The following is an 18,318-nucleotide window of genomic DNA, read 5'->3' on the forward strand; positions in this document are numbered from 1 at the left end:
TTACTACATTTTGCAGACATGCAAAAGAGTTGTGATGTCCCATAAAACAGTTGTGACAATTGCACTTACAGTTTAGAGAATGTTATGGCTGTTTCAAAAAAACTTTTACAAGAGAGACCACATTTCACATATGAAATTAGTTGGCAGATGTTCTCCACTGTACACATGATGTGTATAATGTATGTATTTCAATCAGTTAGAAAGCCTCGCCTTAGTCTTCCTCTCATAGAGTAATCACTATCATGATATCACAGCAGATATATGCTGTGATTATACCACACGTATTGCTCAGTATGCCTGTGTTATATTCCTAAAAAGGGAAATTACAGTTTCTCACAATTGTGACTCAGGAACAATTTGCATGTTTTTTCCAGAGTCAAGGAAGGGTGTTCGTTTACACATATATACACACATTATAATAGGTACTATTAAAATGGTTAGATATAAATCATAATATTTAAGAAAAAGCTCAGTAATTCTGAATTCTTTCGAGAGGGAGAAATAAATGACAAAAGACTGTTCTCTCTCTGTGTGCTAAGCCTTTCCTTTTCGGGATGCAAAATTTGAACATGAAGTTGGTGATATTTAGGGATATTTAGGTTTTGAGACAATCTTATGTGATAGATAGATAGATAGATAGATAGATAGATAGATAGATAGATAGATAGATAGATAGATAGATAATAAAATGTATTTTCAGAAAAAAATCAAGACTTAAATTTACGTATTTAAAAGTAAAAGCTATTTTTTTTAAAAAAAGAAAGAAAAAAGAAAGAAAGAAAGAAAGAAATTCACCGCATATCCCTGTTGTTATTGTATTAAAACGTCAACAAGATCATCGTTTTTTTTTTTTTCAACACTTTTGCATTTGATTGGTCAGTACCACGTCTCAGAGTCTATAAACCAATCAGCATTGAATGCGCTGAGCAAGTGAATCACGTCATTGAATTACGTTACTTGACGGGCATTAAATCTAACCAACCACTGTATGAGTTTCATGTAAACAAAACCTAATAGCCAATCACACACGAAGAAAGCCGGGTCCCTTAAATCAAATTATTCCTGACGTCAACGGCAAAGCGCACCTTTTACAGTAACGGCGGCGTCAGTTTGGTCGAGAGCTCGAAAAAGATGGGCACAATAAGAATGCGATACTTTTAACTCATGTTAACGCCATAGTTAGTTTTATACGCGGTAGGCGAGATGTCTGTGTGTAATACAGAGTAATTTAGGAGGCCGTTAATTTTTGTCCTCGTTTGAAGTTGAACACTGAAGTTAGGTTAGCCTAGCTAGCATCGCGCTCCCTCTCCCTCTCCCTCCCTCCCTCCCTCCCTCTCCCCAGTGGTTGTGGCCTCTCTCACCCCACTTGACTTCAGTCCTCTGGAAAATATGGTGTCCTGGATAATATCAAGATCTGTCGTGTAAGTATGATCCTCTCTTTTCTTTAAAGTAGTTTCTTTTTTTTTCTCTTTTTTTTTTTTTACTGTAAGAAAATGATTGCACATTTGGAGGTTGTAAAACTAGATGTGTGGTCTTTTCTAGCCTAGCCTATGGTAAGAACTGTTATGTTTATGGGAACTGTTAATGTATTCTGTTGTGTGTCATGTTGAGATTATTCAATATAAGATGTCAATGTGATGTGTCTTTTTGTGTTGACGCCCTGTACTGACAAATAGAGGTTGTTCGGGTTTATGGGTTAGGTGGAGCTGTCTGTTCTGACTCCTCTCATTGAACTTTTCCCATCTTTTATTGTTAAGTTACACTTAATCTCATTCTGCAGGCCTGAACAGATTTAAAAAAAAAAAAAAAAGATATTATTATTCTATAAATCATTATTTTATAAATAGACCGCACTTAGTATTGTTGATGTGTCTGACCTTGTGTGATAGCTCATTTGCAAACAGCATTTTGCTTTATTTTGTGGTCCCCTTGCAGCCTGCAGGAGTCAGTCAGTGGAAAGCAGTTTAGAAGAGACAATTAGTTACAGAAACCAGCAAGTACCAATTCAAATCAAACTTTCTAGTTTAAGGTTGTAATTTCGTGGTTCAGATTCATTAGCATATCTGATGTAAAGGATTAAATATAGGACAGTAAATCTGAGTGTATGGCAGGATGAAGAGAGAAATTGAGACCACACCGTTTATGTCTAAAATGATGCTTTTCTGCTTCATGGAAGCTTCTGTAGCTGTTTTGTTTGCTTGATTTGCCTTCTCTATATTTGAACTTTAAAGCACAGAGCAGTCTTTACAATCATGTTGGCGGTATATTTTGCTAAGCAGATTCATGATAACAATGTGCAGACAATGTAGAAATAGTTGTTGTTTTCCCTGTTTCACTAAATGAACTTTTTTGCAAACCAGTCTGGCCTCTGAGAACTGAGGTACACAGCAGGTTTGTTCACATTTCCTCTATTACTTTACTCTAATCCTCAGGGCTATTTTTCTGATTGCATAATATAGGATGTTTATTTGCTTAATTTTACCAAGATAAAATTAAATAAACTATATAGGCCTATCTCTGGTTACACTGCTGGGGCCAAGGCTATTTATGACTCCTCCACAAATGTGTCTGCTTAGAATTGTATTTATCTTCTTTTAAACAAGGCATGATAATTGCAAGATTAATTTGATTAAATAATTGCACCTTTGAAATGTCAGTTTGGTTTTATATTGATGTTTAAGCTGTAAGCACTGCTGTGATTTAGCCGTGGTGTGATATCGCTTTTATACAGGCATGAGAACCGAAAATTATTGAATGATTCCAATTCCTCTTAGCAGTTCCATTAGCCATTTTTTTTCCTTCAAGGATGAAATATTTGAAAAAACAAATAAAATCAGGAATTGTACTACACTGGTTGCACTGTATGCTGCGACAGTAAATTCAAAATAACTGACTCAGACCTGTGTGTTTTACGCTGTAGATTCAGTAGCGGGGCAGCGCAGCCACTGAATGGTGCTGCAGGAAAAACTTGTAGTATTTTAAAGGTGCTGTTCTGGAACTTCCACCAGTTTTGGAAGTTGAATTTGCCACGCCCCCTCTTTCCAAAGCAAACACTCTAAAGACGCACACAGACATACATGAAGACCATTGTTGGTGCTTCACCGTCCGACCCTGAGCATTTAACGGGAGCAGGACACCGTACCTGCACTTAAACGAGCACATATGGGCTGTTCTGTGAACACGCACAATGATTGACAAGCAGAAACAACCGTGGCTATCTTTTCCCCCACTCTTTACCAAGCTTAGGTCTGTTAGAGGCAGGTGTAATATTTTATGGCACCTATTTCAGTGATATCTGACAGGCATACGGGACGTTTTCTCATAGGTGAATTACGGACTGGGCCAATGGGGCCAGTGCCCAGGGGCCCTTGACTACCAGGGGCCTGGGGGGCCCTGGGCTGCAAGGTCTTGTGGCCCATCAACTTTGAAACAAATGTTTGTATATGCTTAAGTATGTGGGCCCCACAGCTTATACAAGGCCCCCTCAACATGGTCCCTGTGACTAAGAGGGCCCCCAGCACTCTTTTAGGACCCTTTTGCCTTCCTGTTTCTAATTACATTTTTTTAGCCACTCTTTAATCTTATAATGCTGCCTGGTAAAAGTTTCCATGCTCTTCTGGAAGTACAAGACCTTGTAAAATAATTTCCAAAATAGTTACCTTCATATTTTGATGCACGCATCTTTTTATGCGAAATCTTTGCTGATTTTGATAAGGTAAAAATAACGATAATGTTTATATTGTTACTGATACTTCAAAATGAGCATTTATTGAATTCAAGCAACATGTGCTTAAAATTTCATTATTTTGTGGTAAAATAGGTTTAAACAGGTTTAACAATATAATTTTCTGACTTATTTCATTTGTTAGGCTTATATGGTTAAGGTTTATTCTTTGTATAAAAGGGTTGTCAAACAAAAACGTTTATTATAATATTCATTGCTGTAACTGCATGTTTGCCCTACATTACAAAAAAGAACTTTGCTTAGGTGGTTAGGAAAAACTTTGTATGGTTCAAAAGTAATTAAACTAGATATGTAAAGTTTGTTGAAACAAACTATAATGTTGGTCTGACAAAACTTTGAAAGTTGAAAATAGTTTTAAATGCTTGAAGTTAGAAATATTTACAGGTTTAACAGTAAGTAAGTAAGTAAGTAAAGATCATTTTAAAGGGCTTTTGTGTAAGTTTTGACATATGAAGTTTGAAATTACGAACACTCCAAAATAGACTCGTAGCTCATTTAAATATTCTGGCAATGGAATGTAGTCTAGGGGATTTTTGGACTCTTTGAAAAGGCTTAAATCATGCCTTAGCAGGACTTTTCGATGGAAGAATATATTGGTAGCCAAGCTGTGGGGTCGTTCCAAACAGAATTTCCCCAAAAATGACCAAATGACCACTATTTTTGAGCCCCACACCTTTCAGCCCTTCAAAAGTCTTTGAAGGAAATAGGGTATAGGAATGATCACTTCTGAATGGAACGCACCCCATCATTCAGATGAGTTAGAAAAGATATAGCAACGTGAGCCAGAACTGTCTGAGCTCTTTGCCGAATTTCACCAAACCCTTGCATAGATACTGTAGGAGCCTACTGTATTTGTTAAATTCATCAATATTTAAAGTGTTTGATAAAGTTAAAATAATTCAAAATTTAGTATGGCTCCTTTAAATATATACATTTTGTATGTATAAATTGTAGTATTTACATTGAGTTTACATTATGTATAACAAATGTTAAAATGGTACTGTCTCTTTAAGAACAGTGGCCGTTCAGCGAATGTGTTTCTGTTGAGCAGTTTCTTTACCATGTCCGTGCTGTGTGTTTGAATTAATCTGACTGTAAATAACAGAACAGGTATTAAAAGAGTCTTAAATCTATGAAAATCGATTGCGTAGATCGCAACGTTAAAAGATAATTGTGATAGTCATAATCCGTCCCTGCATTTTCTGCATGTCATTTAATAAAAAATCTCTTACAGCACCTTTTACACTGTGTTCTGTCTGCATCAGCGGAAACATCCACCTTCAGGAACGGAACCAAATATCATGAAAATCATACAGGTTTTTTTATTTATATATTTTTTATAATGTAAGCCATTCCCAATAGAGCTGTTCAGCCGTGATGCCAATTTGTAGGTGAACCCGGAAGAGGATTAGCCATGGGTTCCCTCTGGATTTTCCTTTGGGGATTTTGTAGTGGGAGTTTTGGATTTATGTGTAAAATAAGGTCTGTGGTTAGCAATACTTGACGACACATGGACGTTTTGTTCTACAAAATAAATGACAAACTTTAATGTCTCAAATGTAAATTTTTAACTTAAAAAAAAAAAAAGATGTTTCTTCAGTATGGCTTCAAAATTCACGCTTGAGGAATGACTGTGTGTCATTTATGTTGTAGAACAAAACGTCTACAAATCGTCAAGTAATGTGAACCACAGACCTTATTTTACTTATAAATCCTAAACTCACATTATAAAACCCATAGGAAAATCCACAGGGAACCCATGGCAAATTCTCTTCTGGGTTTGTGGACTACAGCCTGAACAGCTCTATAGATGATACAAACAATAAAACTTCCCAAAAAATTAGTACTTTTGGAACCCCTCTTGTCCGATCAAATTAATTGACATATTAGTGGAATTTATTGTAAAACTGCGAAGTCAACATCTAGTGATTTGTCTTACAAAATCTGAGGAAAATCAAACCATTATGAAGCTGAATGGCTATACACCCTGTCAGGCTTTATTTTTTTTGTGTTTGTAAGGGAAAATAGATTCCAGTCCAGAGAGCTGAACCAGATGTGGTTTTGGAGACTCACAGTTTCTGGCTCCAAGCAATATTCAGTCCACACTGTCATCAGAGTGAGTGTTGCCTTACAGTTTCTTAGCAGGAAACTCAAAGTTGACCTAAAACAGAGTGTCAAGGCCCATCTGAAGGTTTTATTTTTTCAGCTGCACACCCTGAGAGCGATACCTCGCTTCATGAAAATACTTTCAAGACCACTCGCTGCAGGTCCCGTTTCTGCAGGGGCCCACTGGAGGAAGACCAACTCGTTGTTGTGAAAACAATGAAATATTGATGTGCGGCACATTTATTTGTTTTTCATAGGGGCTGAGTAGGTTCTGTTTTGTAAAGGAGAGACCACAGGCATACAGTGAGGAGAATCAAAGCCTTCAAGCTAGACGAATGCTAAACTAACAAGTTGATCATACTTGATGGTTTTATTATACACTGGTAGGGCTAGGTGATATGGTGGTGTATATGGTTGTTTCAACTTTGGGCACTTTTACCACTGTGGACCTCTAGAATGTTAAGTCTTGTTAAAACTTTTTTCACACACTCGCTGTATTTTAAAAATTTGTCTACTGGAAATGACGGCCAATAAAAATATTATGCTCGCAAGCATAATATTGCAGGGTGACGCGATAAAAGTAATGTGCGATATTTTTTTATTTTAATATCGGAGTTACTTTTTAAATAAAGTAATGCGTTGCTTTTGTACACCTCTAAAAATATGTCCCTGTAATGCGAGAAATCAGGAGTAAAAGTGTGCAAACTTCAGGGAAGAGATGTAGTGCATGATGGGCATTGTATTTCTATAGAGTGTGAGGCCAGAGACTATTTAGCAGATAGAGATGAGTCACTTCCATTTAAATTAATGGGAGAAATTGGAACACCCAACCAAGAAACTCTAGCACTCAGCAGTCAATGGATGTAAAAAGGAAGTCTCGCCTTGCACGTAAAAGAGCCAATCACCTTTTAGATACAGACATCGCCTGTCAATCAACTCGCTAACGTGCATGCGCATTTCGTGTTTTAGGATAATATGAGGTCAATGCTGTTGATTCATATGTTAATACACACTGCATGAAAAAATCAGTAAATGCGTGTAGGCAGAGGGATTATAAGACTAGTCTTCCACTGGCCATAGCATGATATACAGGGTAAAATACTCGCTCAATTCACTGACTTATGCAGCTAAACTGCTCCGTGTTACAGCTCCCCGTACAGCTCTCCCAGCTGACTTTGGATCAGTGGCTCCGAGCAACGTTCTACATCGATTGTGTGTGTACAGAAAATGTCTTAGTTTCTAAAAAGATTCTACATTTTTGTTTCATAATAAACAAGTAGTTTGATTCATGAAACAAACCATTTGTATGACATTTTGGTAGCATTAAAAACGATTCCATTCAAGTTGTATCAAAATGCACCTTTGAAGTTGTGGCATCTGTACTTACCGTGGATCAACTCAAAACAAGCGTGCACTGAGATGACTTAAGTGAAAAATATTAATTTATAGGGGCCTGGGTTGCTCAGCGAGTAAAGACGCTGACTACCACCCCTGGAGTTTGCAAGTTCGAATCCCAGGGCATGCTGAGTGACTGCAGACATGTCTCCTATGCAACCAAATTGGCCCGGTTGCTAGGGAGTGTAGAGTCACATGGGGTAACCTCCTCGTGTTCGTTATAATGTGGTTTGCTCTCAGTGGGGCGCGTGGTGAGTTGTGCGTGGATTCCACGGTGGATGGCGTGAAGCCTCCACACGCGCTATGTCTCCGCGGTATCACGCTCAACAAGCCATGTGGTAAGATGCGCGGGTTGATGGTCTCAGACGCAGAGGCAACTGAGATTCGTCCTCCGCCACCCGGATTGAGGCGAGTCACTATGCCACCACGAGGACTTAGAGTGCATTGGGAATTGGGCATTCCAAATTGGGGAGAAAAAGGGGAGAAAATCAAAAGAAAATGTATTTATTTTTATTTGAGACTTATTCCTTGAACATGTTAGACTGGCATTCCCCACTGTATTTTTTCCTGACTTTTGAAAAACATCTCAAGTTGACTCTGGCTTTGTTGATGGGCACAGCACATGATGACATATATGATGCAGGTTCAAGTGTTGGACTTTGCTGCTTTAGGTAAGACGGTGGTTATTTTTTATTTATTTATTTATTTATTTTTTCCTTTTTCACCCAATTTGGAATGCTCAATTCCCAGTGCGCTTTTTAAGTCCTCGTGGTTGTGTAGTGATTCGCCTCAGTCCAGGTGGCGGAGGATGAATCCCAGTTGCCTCCACATCTGAGACCATCAACCCGTGCATCTTATCACATGGCTTGTTGAGCGCGTTGCCACGGAGACATAGCGCGTGTGGAGGCTTCACGCCATCCACCGCGGCATCCGCGCTCAACTCACCACACGCCGACGGTGGTTATTCTTCATTATTCTTATTGGCTGCCATGTTGATGGAAAAACAAATAATGCATATTCATGTTGTTCTTTATTATAAATATGACGTGAACACCTGCTTTCTAAATAACTGTTTTGTTTTGACATGAGTGTTGTACAGTAGCTAGCATGACCTGTAATGTCTCTCATATGCAATGCATGGCTTATTTGTATGGAATGCATAGCATAGCAGAAGAGAAAGTGGCTGTGAGAAAAAAGTAACGCAAAAGTAACGTTTTACTTTCCTAACACTTTTTAATTAATTAAGTTACTTTTCTAAGGAGTAACGCAATATTCTAACGAGTTACTTTTAAAAATAACGTTACCCAACACTGCTCGCAAGTGATATTTACACTGGTTTTCTTTACACATCACTTGTCTTATATTTCATCTCAAGCATGCTCTTCACTCACACCTTTGTTGACTTGGTAAACAAAGTACATGAACTTTTGAATATAACTTTAGTCTGATGGAAATGACGCCACAACAGTGTGACATAATATTCGAAAAATTTATTATACAGTGCATCCGGAAAGTATTCACAGTGCTTCACTTTTTCCACATTTTGTTATGTTACAGCCTTATTCCAAAATTGATTAAATTCATTATTTTCCTCAAAATTCTACAAACAATACCCCATAATGACAACGTAAAAGAAGTTTGTTTGAAATCTTTGCAAATTTATTAAAAATAAAAAACGAAAAAAAATAACATGTACATAAGTATTCACAGCCTTTGCCATGACACTCAAAATTGAGCTCAGGTGCATCCTGTTTCCACTGATCATCCTTGATGTTTCTGCAACTTGATTGGAGTCCACCTGTGGACATTGGACATGATTTGGAAAGGCACACACCTGTCTATATAAGGTCCCACAGTTAACAGTGCATGTCAGAGCACAAACCAAGCCATGAGGTCCAAGGAATTGTCTGTAGACCTCTGAGACAGGATTGTATCGAGGCACAGATCTGAGGAAGGGTACAGAAAAATTTCTGCAGCATTGAAGGTCCCACTGAGCACAGTGGCCTCCATCATCTGTAAATGGAAGAAGTTTTGAACCACCAGGACTCTTCCTAGAGCTGGCCGCCTGGCCAAACTGAGTGATCGGGGGAGAAGGGCCTTAGTCAGGGAGGTGACCAAGAACCCGATGGTCACTCTGACAGAGCTCCAATGTTTCTCTGTGGAGAGAGGAGAACCTTCCAGAAGAACAACCATCTCTGCAGCGCTCCACCAATCAGGCCTGTATGGAAGAGTGGCCAGATGGAAGCCACTCCTCAGTAAAAGGCACATGACCGCCTGGAGTTTGCCAAAAGGCACCTGAAGGACTCTCAGACCATGAGAAACAAAATTCTCTGGTCTGATGAAACAAAGATTGAACTCTTTGGCCTGAATGGCAAGTGTCATGTCTGGAGGAAACCAGGCACCGCTCATCACCTGGCCAATACCATCCCTACAGTGAAGCATGGTGGTGGCAGCATCATGCTGTGGGGATGTTTTTCAGCGGCAGGAACTGGGAGACTAGTCAGGATCGAGGGAAAGATGAATGCTGCAATGTACAGAGACATCCTTGATGAAAACCTGCTCCAGAGCGCTCTGGACCTCAGACTGGGGCGAAGGTTCATCTTCCAACAGGACAACGACCCTAAGCACACAGCCAAGATAACAGAGGAGTGGCTCTGGGACAACTCTGTGAATGTCCTTGAGTGGCCCAGCCAGAGCCCAGACTTGAACCCAATTGAACATCTCTGGAGAGATCTGAAAATGGCTGTGCACCGACGCTCCCCATCCAACCTGATGGAGCTTGAGAGGTCCTGCAAAGAAGAATGGGAGAAACTGCCCAAAAATAGGTGTGCCAAGCTTGTAGCATCATACTCAAAAAGACTTGAGGCTGTAATTGGTGCCAAAGGTGCTTCAACAAAGTACAGGTGCATCTCAATAAATTAGAATGTCATGGAAAAGTTCATTTATTTCAGTAATTCAACTCAAAATGTGAAACTCGTGTAATAAATAAATTCAATGCACACAGACTGAAGTAGTTTAAGTCTTTGGTTCTTTTAATTGTGATGATTTTGGCTCACATTTAACAAAAACCCACCAAATCACTATCTCAAAAAATTAGAATACATCATAAGACCAATAAAAAAAAACGTTTTTAGTGAATTGTTGGCCTTCTGGAAAGTATGTTCATTTACTGTATATGTACTCAATACTTGGTAGGGGCTCCTTTTGCTTTAATTACAGCCTCAATTTGGTGTGGCATGGAGGTGATCAGTTTGTGGCACTGCTGAGGTGGTATGGAAGCCCAGGTTTCTTTGACAGTGGCCTTCAGCTCATCTGCATTTTTTGGTCTCTTGTTTCTCATTTTCCTCTTGACAATACCCCACAGATTCTCTATGGGGTGCAGGTCTGGTGAGTTTGCTGGCCAGTCAAGCACACCAACACCATGGTCATTTAACCAACTTTTGGTGCCTTTGGCAGTGTGGGCAGGTGCCAAATCCTGCTGGAAAATGAAATCAGCATCTTTAAAAAGCTGGTCAGCAGAAGGAAGCATGAAGTGCTCCAAAATTTCTTGGTAAACGGGTGCAGTGACTTTGGTTTTCAAAAAACACAATGGACCAACACCAGCAGATGACATTGCACCCCAAATCATCACAGACTGTGGAAACTTAACACTGGACTTCAAGCAACTTGGGCTATGAGCTTCTCCACCCTTCCTCCAGACTCTAGGACCTTGGTTTCCAAATGAAATACAAAACTTGCTCTCATCTGAAAAGAGGACTTTGGACCACTGGGCAACAGTCCAGTTCTTCTTCTCCTTAGCCCAGGTAAGACGCCTCTGATGTTGTCTGTGGTTCAGGAGTGGCTTAACAAGAGGAATACGACAACTGTAGCCAAATTCCTTGACACGTCTGTGTGTGGTGGCTCTTGATGCCTTGACCCCAGCCTCAGTCCATTCCTTGTGAAGTTCACCAAATTCTTGAATCGATTTTGCTTGACAATCCTCATAAGGCTGCGGTTCTCTCGGTTGGTTGTGCATCTTTTTCTTCCACACTTTTTCCTTCCACTCAACTTTCTGTTAACATGCTTGGATACAGCACTCTGTGAACAGCCAGCTTCTTTGGCAATGAATGTTTGTGGCTTACCCTCCTTGTGAAGGGTGTCAATGATTGTCTTCTGGACAACTGTCAGATCAGCAGTCTTCCCCATGATTGTGTAGCCTAGTGAACCAAACTGAGACCATTTTGAAGGCTCGGGAAACTTTTGCAGGTGTTTTGAGCTGATTAGCTGATTGGCATGTCACCATATTCTAATTTTTTGAGATAGTGAATTGGTGGGTTTTTGTTAAATGTGAGCCAAAATCATCACAATTAAAAGAACCAAAGACTTAAACTACTTCAGTCTGTGTGCACTGAATTTATTTAATACACGAGTTTCACAATTTGAGTTGAATTACTGAAATAAATGAACTTTTCCACGACATTCTAATTTATTGAGATGCACCTGTATTGAGCAAAGGCTGTGAATACTTATGTACATATGATTTTTTTCCCCCTTTTTTTTCTTTTTTTCTTTTTAATAAATTTGCAAAGATTTAAAACAAACTTCTTTCACGTTGTCATTATGGGGTATTGTTTGTAGAATTTTGAGGAAAAGAATGAATTTAATCCATTTTGGAATAAGGCTGTAACATAACAAAATGTGGAAAAAGTGAAGCGCTGTGAATACTTTCCGGATGCACTGTAATAATATTGAAAGTCTGGGTCTGGGACAAGCATAAAACAATATATTTTATACATAAAAGACATTTGAAAAGTACCATAAATAAGTTATGAAGGCCTGGTAAAAACCTTTCAAGTCTGTTTTTATGTGACCTTCATATAACACAGTTTTGGGACATGAAAGTGCCCAAAGTTGAAGAAACATCCATCTACTGTGCGATGGTGGAAATGTGTCAAGCGGTTCACATTTTGTTATACCATTTATTCTGTGGTAGATTTATGTGTTAGTTTGAGGACGAAACATGAAGCAGTGTGGAAATACAGAGCGAAATGTGTCCCAAACAAGTCAAGATGAGGAAGAACCCATTATTAAGAGGTGTAACACGAAGCAAACTTTAGTTATTAAGGTTGCCGAGCAATGATGAACTTCAGTTGTTTACATGGATGTGTTTGCCTGCTGTTTCACAATGGCTTTAAATGTTGCTCATCAAATTTTAATATATTGTATACAGTATTTTATATTTTCCATTTGATAAGTATTCATTTCACTGGACATACAGTTGAAGTCATAAGTTTACATACACCTTAGCCAAATACATTTAAACTCCTGACATTTAATCGTAGGAAACATTCCCTGTCTTAGGTCAGTTAGGATCAATACTTTATTTTAAGAATGTGAAATGTCAGAATAATAGTAGACAGAATGATTTATTTCAGCTTTAATTTCTTTCATCACATTCCCAGAGGGTCAGAAGTTTACACACACTTTGTTAGTATTTGGTAGCATTGCCTTTAAATTGTTTAACTTGGGTCAGACATTTTGGGTAGCCTTCCACAAGCTTCTCACAATAAGTTGCTGGAATTTTGGCCCATTCCTCCAGACAGAACTGGTGCAGCTGAGTCAGGTTTGTAGGCCTCATTGCTCACACGCTTTTTCAGTCCTGCCCACAAATGTTCTATCGGATTGAGTATTGAGGCTTTGTGATGGCCACTCAAATACCTTGACTTTGTTGTCCTTAAGCCATTTTGCCTCAACTTTTGAGGTATGCTTGGGGTCATTGTCCATTTGGAAAACCCATTTGTGACCGAGCTTTAACTTCCTGGCTGATGTCTTGAGATGTTGCTTCAATATATCCACATAATTTTCCTTCCTCATGATGCCATCTATTTTGTGAAGTGCACCAGTCCCTCCTGCAGCAAAGCTTCCCCACAACATGATGCTGCCACCCCCATGCTTCACAGGTGGGATGGGGTTCTTTGGCTTGCAAGCCTCACGCTTTTTCCTCCAAACATAACGATGGTCATTATGGCCAAAAAGTAAGATTTTTGTCCCCATTTGTACTTGCAAATTGTAGTCTGTTTTTTTTTTTTTTTTTTTTTAATGGCATTTTGGAGCAGTGACTTCTTCCTTGCTGAGCAGCCTTTCAGGTTATGTCGATGTAGGACTCATTTTACTGTGGATATAGATACTTGTCTACCTGTTTCCTCCAGCATCTTTACAAGGTCCTTTGCTGTTGTTCTGGGATTGATTTGCACTTTTCGCACCAAACTACGTTCATCTCTTGCATACTATTGTTTGTACAGATGAACGTGGTACCTTCAGGCATTTGGAAATTGCTCCCAAGGATGAACCAGACTTGTGGAGGTCCACAATTTTTTTTCTGAGGTCTTGGCTGATTTCTTTTGATTTTCCCATGATGTCAAGCAAAGAGGCACTGAGTTTGAAGGTAGGCCTTAAAATACATCCACAGGTACACCTCCAATTCAGTACACCTCCTATCAGAAGCTAATTGTCTAAAGGCTTGACATCATTTTCCGGAATTTTCCAAGCTGCTTAAAAGCACAGTTAACTTAGTGTATGTAAACTTCTGACCCACTGGAATTGTTATATAGTGAGTTAAAAAAGAAACAATCTGTCAGTAAACAATTGTTGGAAAAATTACTTGTGTCATGTACAAAGTAGATGTCCTGAACTACTTGCCAAAACTATAGTTTGCTAATAAATCTGAGGTATGGTTAAAAAATGAGTTTTAATGACTTCAACCAAAGTGTATGTAAACTTCTGACTTCATCTGTAGGCATTACCTCATGGTTATTTAATATTTAAACAATTTCCTTGAAATTCCAGCAAAAGAGATATTTTGGTCATACTGCCCAAACTGGCCAACTCATCTTATTACTCATCAGCATACTTGCTATTTGAAGAGACTTTAGCCCAGATCCACATTTGAACACCAATATACCAATATTATTTCATACTAAAATATAAAATAGCTTAGGTTAATACACTGAATAGCTTTTACTGGTAAAGAGAGGATGGACTATTGTATTATTTTCCCTCCTGCATATTTCATTATTCATAGAGCCAGACTTATTTCTGTAGTCTTTTCTTGGAAACGTATTTGGTTTCAGTATAACCAGAGTGGAGGATGAGTCAGCAGTAACCTACATGACGGTGATATCTAAAAATTTGCAGGGCTGTTGGTATGTTGGTGATAAGACTGGATGCGATTAATACCACATTGGCAGTAGGCTAGTAATTCAGTTTAAGGAAGGTTCATTCAATTAAGGAGATTTCAGTTTTAATCTTTAGTTGTTTGTTCTAAACGCACAAAATGTCATGTATATGGCCTCCTTATCAACAGGTTCTGTCTTTGTATAAGGATCTGTCTATGGCCCCGTTTACACTTGGCATTAAAATGCAACCTGTATCAGGATGTTGTCCACATACGCATTGAAAAGACAAGTGTAAACGCGTTTGTGATCGGGATGTGTTCTGATCTGCTTGTCCTGATCCCAAAGATAGTCGGGGACACAGTGTGATTGGATATCAGTGTAATTGAAAACCAATTCTAGGGGGGCCTGGGTAGCTCAGTGAGTATTGACGCTGACTACCACCCCTGGAGTCGCGAGTTCGAATCCAGGGTGTGCTGAGTGACTCCAGCCAGGTCTCCTAAGCAACCAAATTGGCCCGGTTGCTAGGAAGGGTAGAGTCACATGGGGTAACCTCATCGTGGTTGCGATTAGTGGTTCTCGCTCTCAATGGGTCACGTGGTAAGTTGTGCGTGGATCGCGGAGAGTAGCATGAGCCTCCACATGCGGAGTCTCCGAGGTGTCATGCACAACAAGCCACATGATAAAATGCACGGATTGACTGTCTCATAAGCGGAGGCTTTTTCCCCTGTTTGTAAGTGTTCTTCTGTTGCGGTCTTGGCCCTTTAGTGAAATATTTTTTATCTTGTACACCGTGTAAATGCTGAATGAAAATAAATTGAATCTTGAACTTGCAACACTAGCATTCTGTAAATCAATCAAGACTTGCCACATGCTGGGTTTCCATCCAAAATGTTTAGCATTTTTTAAGCACATTTCTAAAAATTAGACTTAAGAAAATACAAATTGTTGTGTGTTTCCATCCACTACGTAATGTGCATTATCATGAGGGAGCCGCCTCGTCATGATGGAGCAGCTGAATGACCTCTCCCTTCTTTGGGGACAGTTTTATTTGCAAGATTGGAGCAAGTATCTCATTTTATTAAATGCATCCACAAGACACCGCAGTTTAAGTGTAATATCTGATAAAATGTGGGCTGAAATAGTTGCGATGCCCACACACCGCCAGTCTTCGCATACCTGGGAAAAGTGCTGTGAAAAGTACCGGTACTTCGGTGCAAAGTCCATACTTAAATAAAAAAGATGTAACGATACCAGTGTTTCTGCAGTACCGGTAGTACCGAGCACGCAGTATGACCGACACACGACTGCTTTAAAATGCTCACAGGCTCATTTTGAGCACATCCTCTGTTACTCCTTACACTGAAATGGACAATTTATCCAAGTGGCATGTCCTAGTGTGATTTATTAAACTGCTGAAAGTTGCAATCTTAGCATCCCTCTCACAGGTCTTAAAGAGACAGTACCATTTTAGAGCACTTGTTCTACATTTCTAATACATACTTGTAAATAGTACAAATTAGGCATGTAAACAACAAACATGTAACAATATACTGTATATATGCAATATAATATATGTAATTTCAGTACATCATATTTATTTATGTAATACATGGACTATATTTTAAAAAAAGCTAAAATGTGACCAAAATGATGAAAAACTAGTGATAAAATAACATTTATAAAATTGATACTGTATGTCTGTTATTTAACAAGTTTGAACGTCCCCTGTATTATGAATAACAGCATTAGCTGAAAGAGAATTTCTTTCATACTGTAAGCAAAATGGACAATGTAAATGAAATATACCCAAATTAATTGAAATTATTCAATTAAGCGAATTAAGTGAAATTGAATCATGATATTGTGATATATCGAATCGTGACATGTTTATCGCAATACATATCGTATCGTGAGGTGGCTGGTGATACCCAGCCCTAGTTTAGCATTAGCCAGCACTTGTAAAATTGATCTGAAGTCAGACACTCTGGCATCGGAAATGCATTTAACAATAGTGGTTGGAGTCTTTATTTCCACGTTCCTTACAGTAGAGTCGCCAGTAACCTGGGCGCTTTCAAAATGATTCTCAGTGGGTGCATCACTGAGTGGGGAGAATCGATTGGAAATCCTAACAGGAATGGTATAGTGGTGTCGCTTTGCCCTACGAGTATGCTGCCGAGACATCACCCAAACGCCCTGCTGCGAGGGCTCTGCTGTCGGAACCAAAGTGTGTGTGTTGATCGCTGTACTACCCGCATCCGAAACAGTATATACCAGCTTCTCTTTCTCACTGACCTCCTCTAATTTTTGGATGGGTGTTTCTAACTCATTAAACTTCTCCGTCAGCCTGACTAATTCCTTACATTTATCACATGTGAAGCCCTCACTGCTGACGGAAGAAGCTATAGTAAACATGTGGCATGCAATGCACGAAGCGATATTATGAGGGGATGCCAAGACTTACCGCAATTGTTTGTTGTTGTGGTGGTGGTGGTTTTTGATCAGTGGGGGTTTGAGATTGATGTGAATCCCTCGCATAATTGTTGTTGTTGTGGTGGTTCCTGATCACCAGTGGTTTGAAATTGATGCAATGATCCGTGTAAAAAATGTGTGTGGTAATGCATGCAGTTTAATTGTGATAAAAGTAGAAAGGTGGGTGAGCGTGATAAAATGCATGTAGTTGTAAAGAATAAAAGCAGGGGAAAAATGCGCGCAAAAAAATGGGAGAGATTAAAGATTAAACGCTGAAAATAGAGAGATAAGTAATGCTAAGCAGGCTACAAACATGAGCGCTATCAGGAACAGGAAACAGCATCACCACAGGAAACAGACCCGTATCTGCATGAGTTTATGCATTGCACTGCTGCCACACGATTGGCTGATTAGATAATCGCATGAGTAATTAGGTGTACGGGTGTTCCTAATAAAGTGCTTGGTGTGTGTAAATGTCAGTAGTTCTCAGCTAATGAAAGCATTAACAGTGTGCATCAAATATTGATGATATCGCATAACGTGGGTAATATCAGAACCAGAAGCATTTTTCTTACAGGTTGGAAGGATCCAACCTCCAAATAAGTTACCTTCTTACTTATCTTTTCACAACACTTTGTGAAATATTATCTAAAGTTTCTACATACACTTAAATGTTTTTTGACGTCACAATGTTTTTAAATTTTTATCTCTTTGATACCGGAGAAAAGTGCAATACTTTGTTTACATTTTGCCAGTAAGCATGGTGGCAGGGGCTTATTTGATGACTGAATCAAATACTACTGCCGGGGAAAATGGATCCGATCAGTTATCTGGACACATAAGCTACTTGATGTGGATAAATGTAAATACGCTGTGTTCTAATTTTGTTGTAATATACATATGAATCAATAAAAATGTTAATGACAGTAGAAAAAAACTCAACACATATATAAAGAATCAACATTTTACATTTAAACCCTACTAATACAATCCCACCCTGACCCCTAACGAACACCCCTGTGGTCCCACATAACACACACACAATCCAAAGAAATTTTAAAAATACAAATAAATATATATATATATATATATATATATATATATATATATATATATATATATATATATATATACACACACACACACATATACACATATATATACATACATACATACATACATACACATCCACATACATTAAAATATATATATATATATATATATATTATATATACACATACATACATAAATAAAATAATAATAAACATACATGATTAAACTAAACTACACTCTCCACATCCCCTCCCCGAGAGTCCCCCCAAAAAACTAAATATTTGCCCCATTTTTTAGCAAATAAGTCCCTAAACCCCAGGCTTCTACTTACCGCCTCTTCAAATGCAGCTACCCTCCCCATTTCCACACACCACTCCGAAAAAAGGGTGCTCCACT

General features: G+C 38.8%; 1 protein-coding gene across 1 annotated transcript in view; it reads left to right on the forward strand.

Moving 5' to 3' along the window:
- The first annotated feature begins 1,078 nt into the window (after window positions 1-1,078).
- reep3b (receptor accessory protein 3b) overlaps window positions 1,079-18,318 on the forward strand; it is a 62,570-nt gene continuing 45,330 nt past the window's right edge. Inside the window, exon 1 of the mRNA XM_051673773.1 lies at window positions 1,079-1,421. Within this exon, the coding sequence (XP_051529733.1) occupies window positions 1,390-1,421 (32 nt within the window). The 5' untranslated portion in view covers window positions 1,079-1,389. The remainder of the gene's footprint in view (window positions 1,422-18,318) is intronic.

This window comes from Myxocyprinus asiaticus, chromosome 36 (assembly GCF_019703515.2).
Source record: "Myxocyprinus asiaticus isolate MX2 ecotype Aquarium Trade chromosome 36, UBuf_Myxa_2, whole genome shotgun sequence".
In the NCBI taxonomy this organism is placed as follows: Eukaryota; Metazoa; Chordata; class Actinopteri; order Cypriniformes; family Catostomidae; genus Myxocyprinus; species Myxocyprinus asiaticus.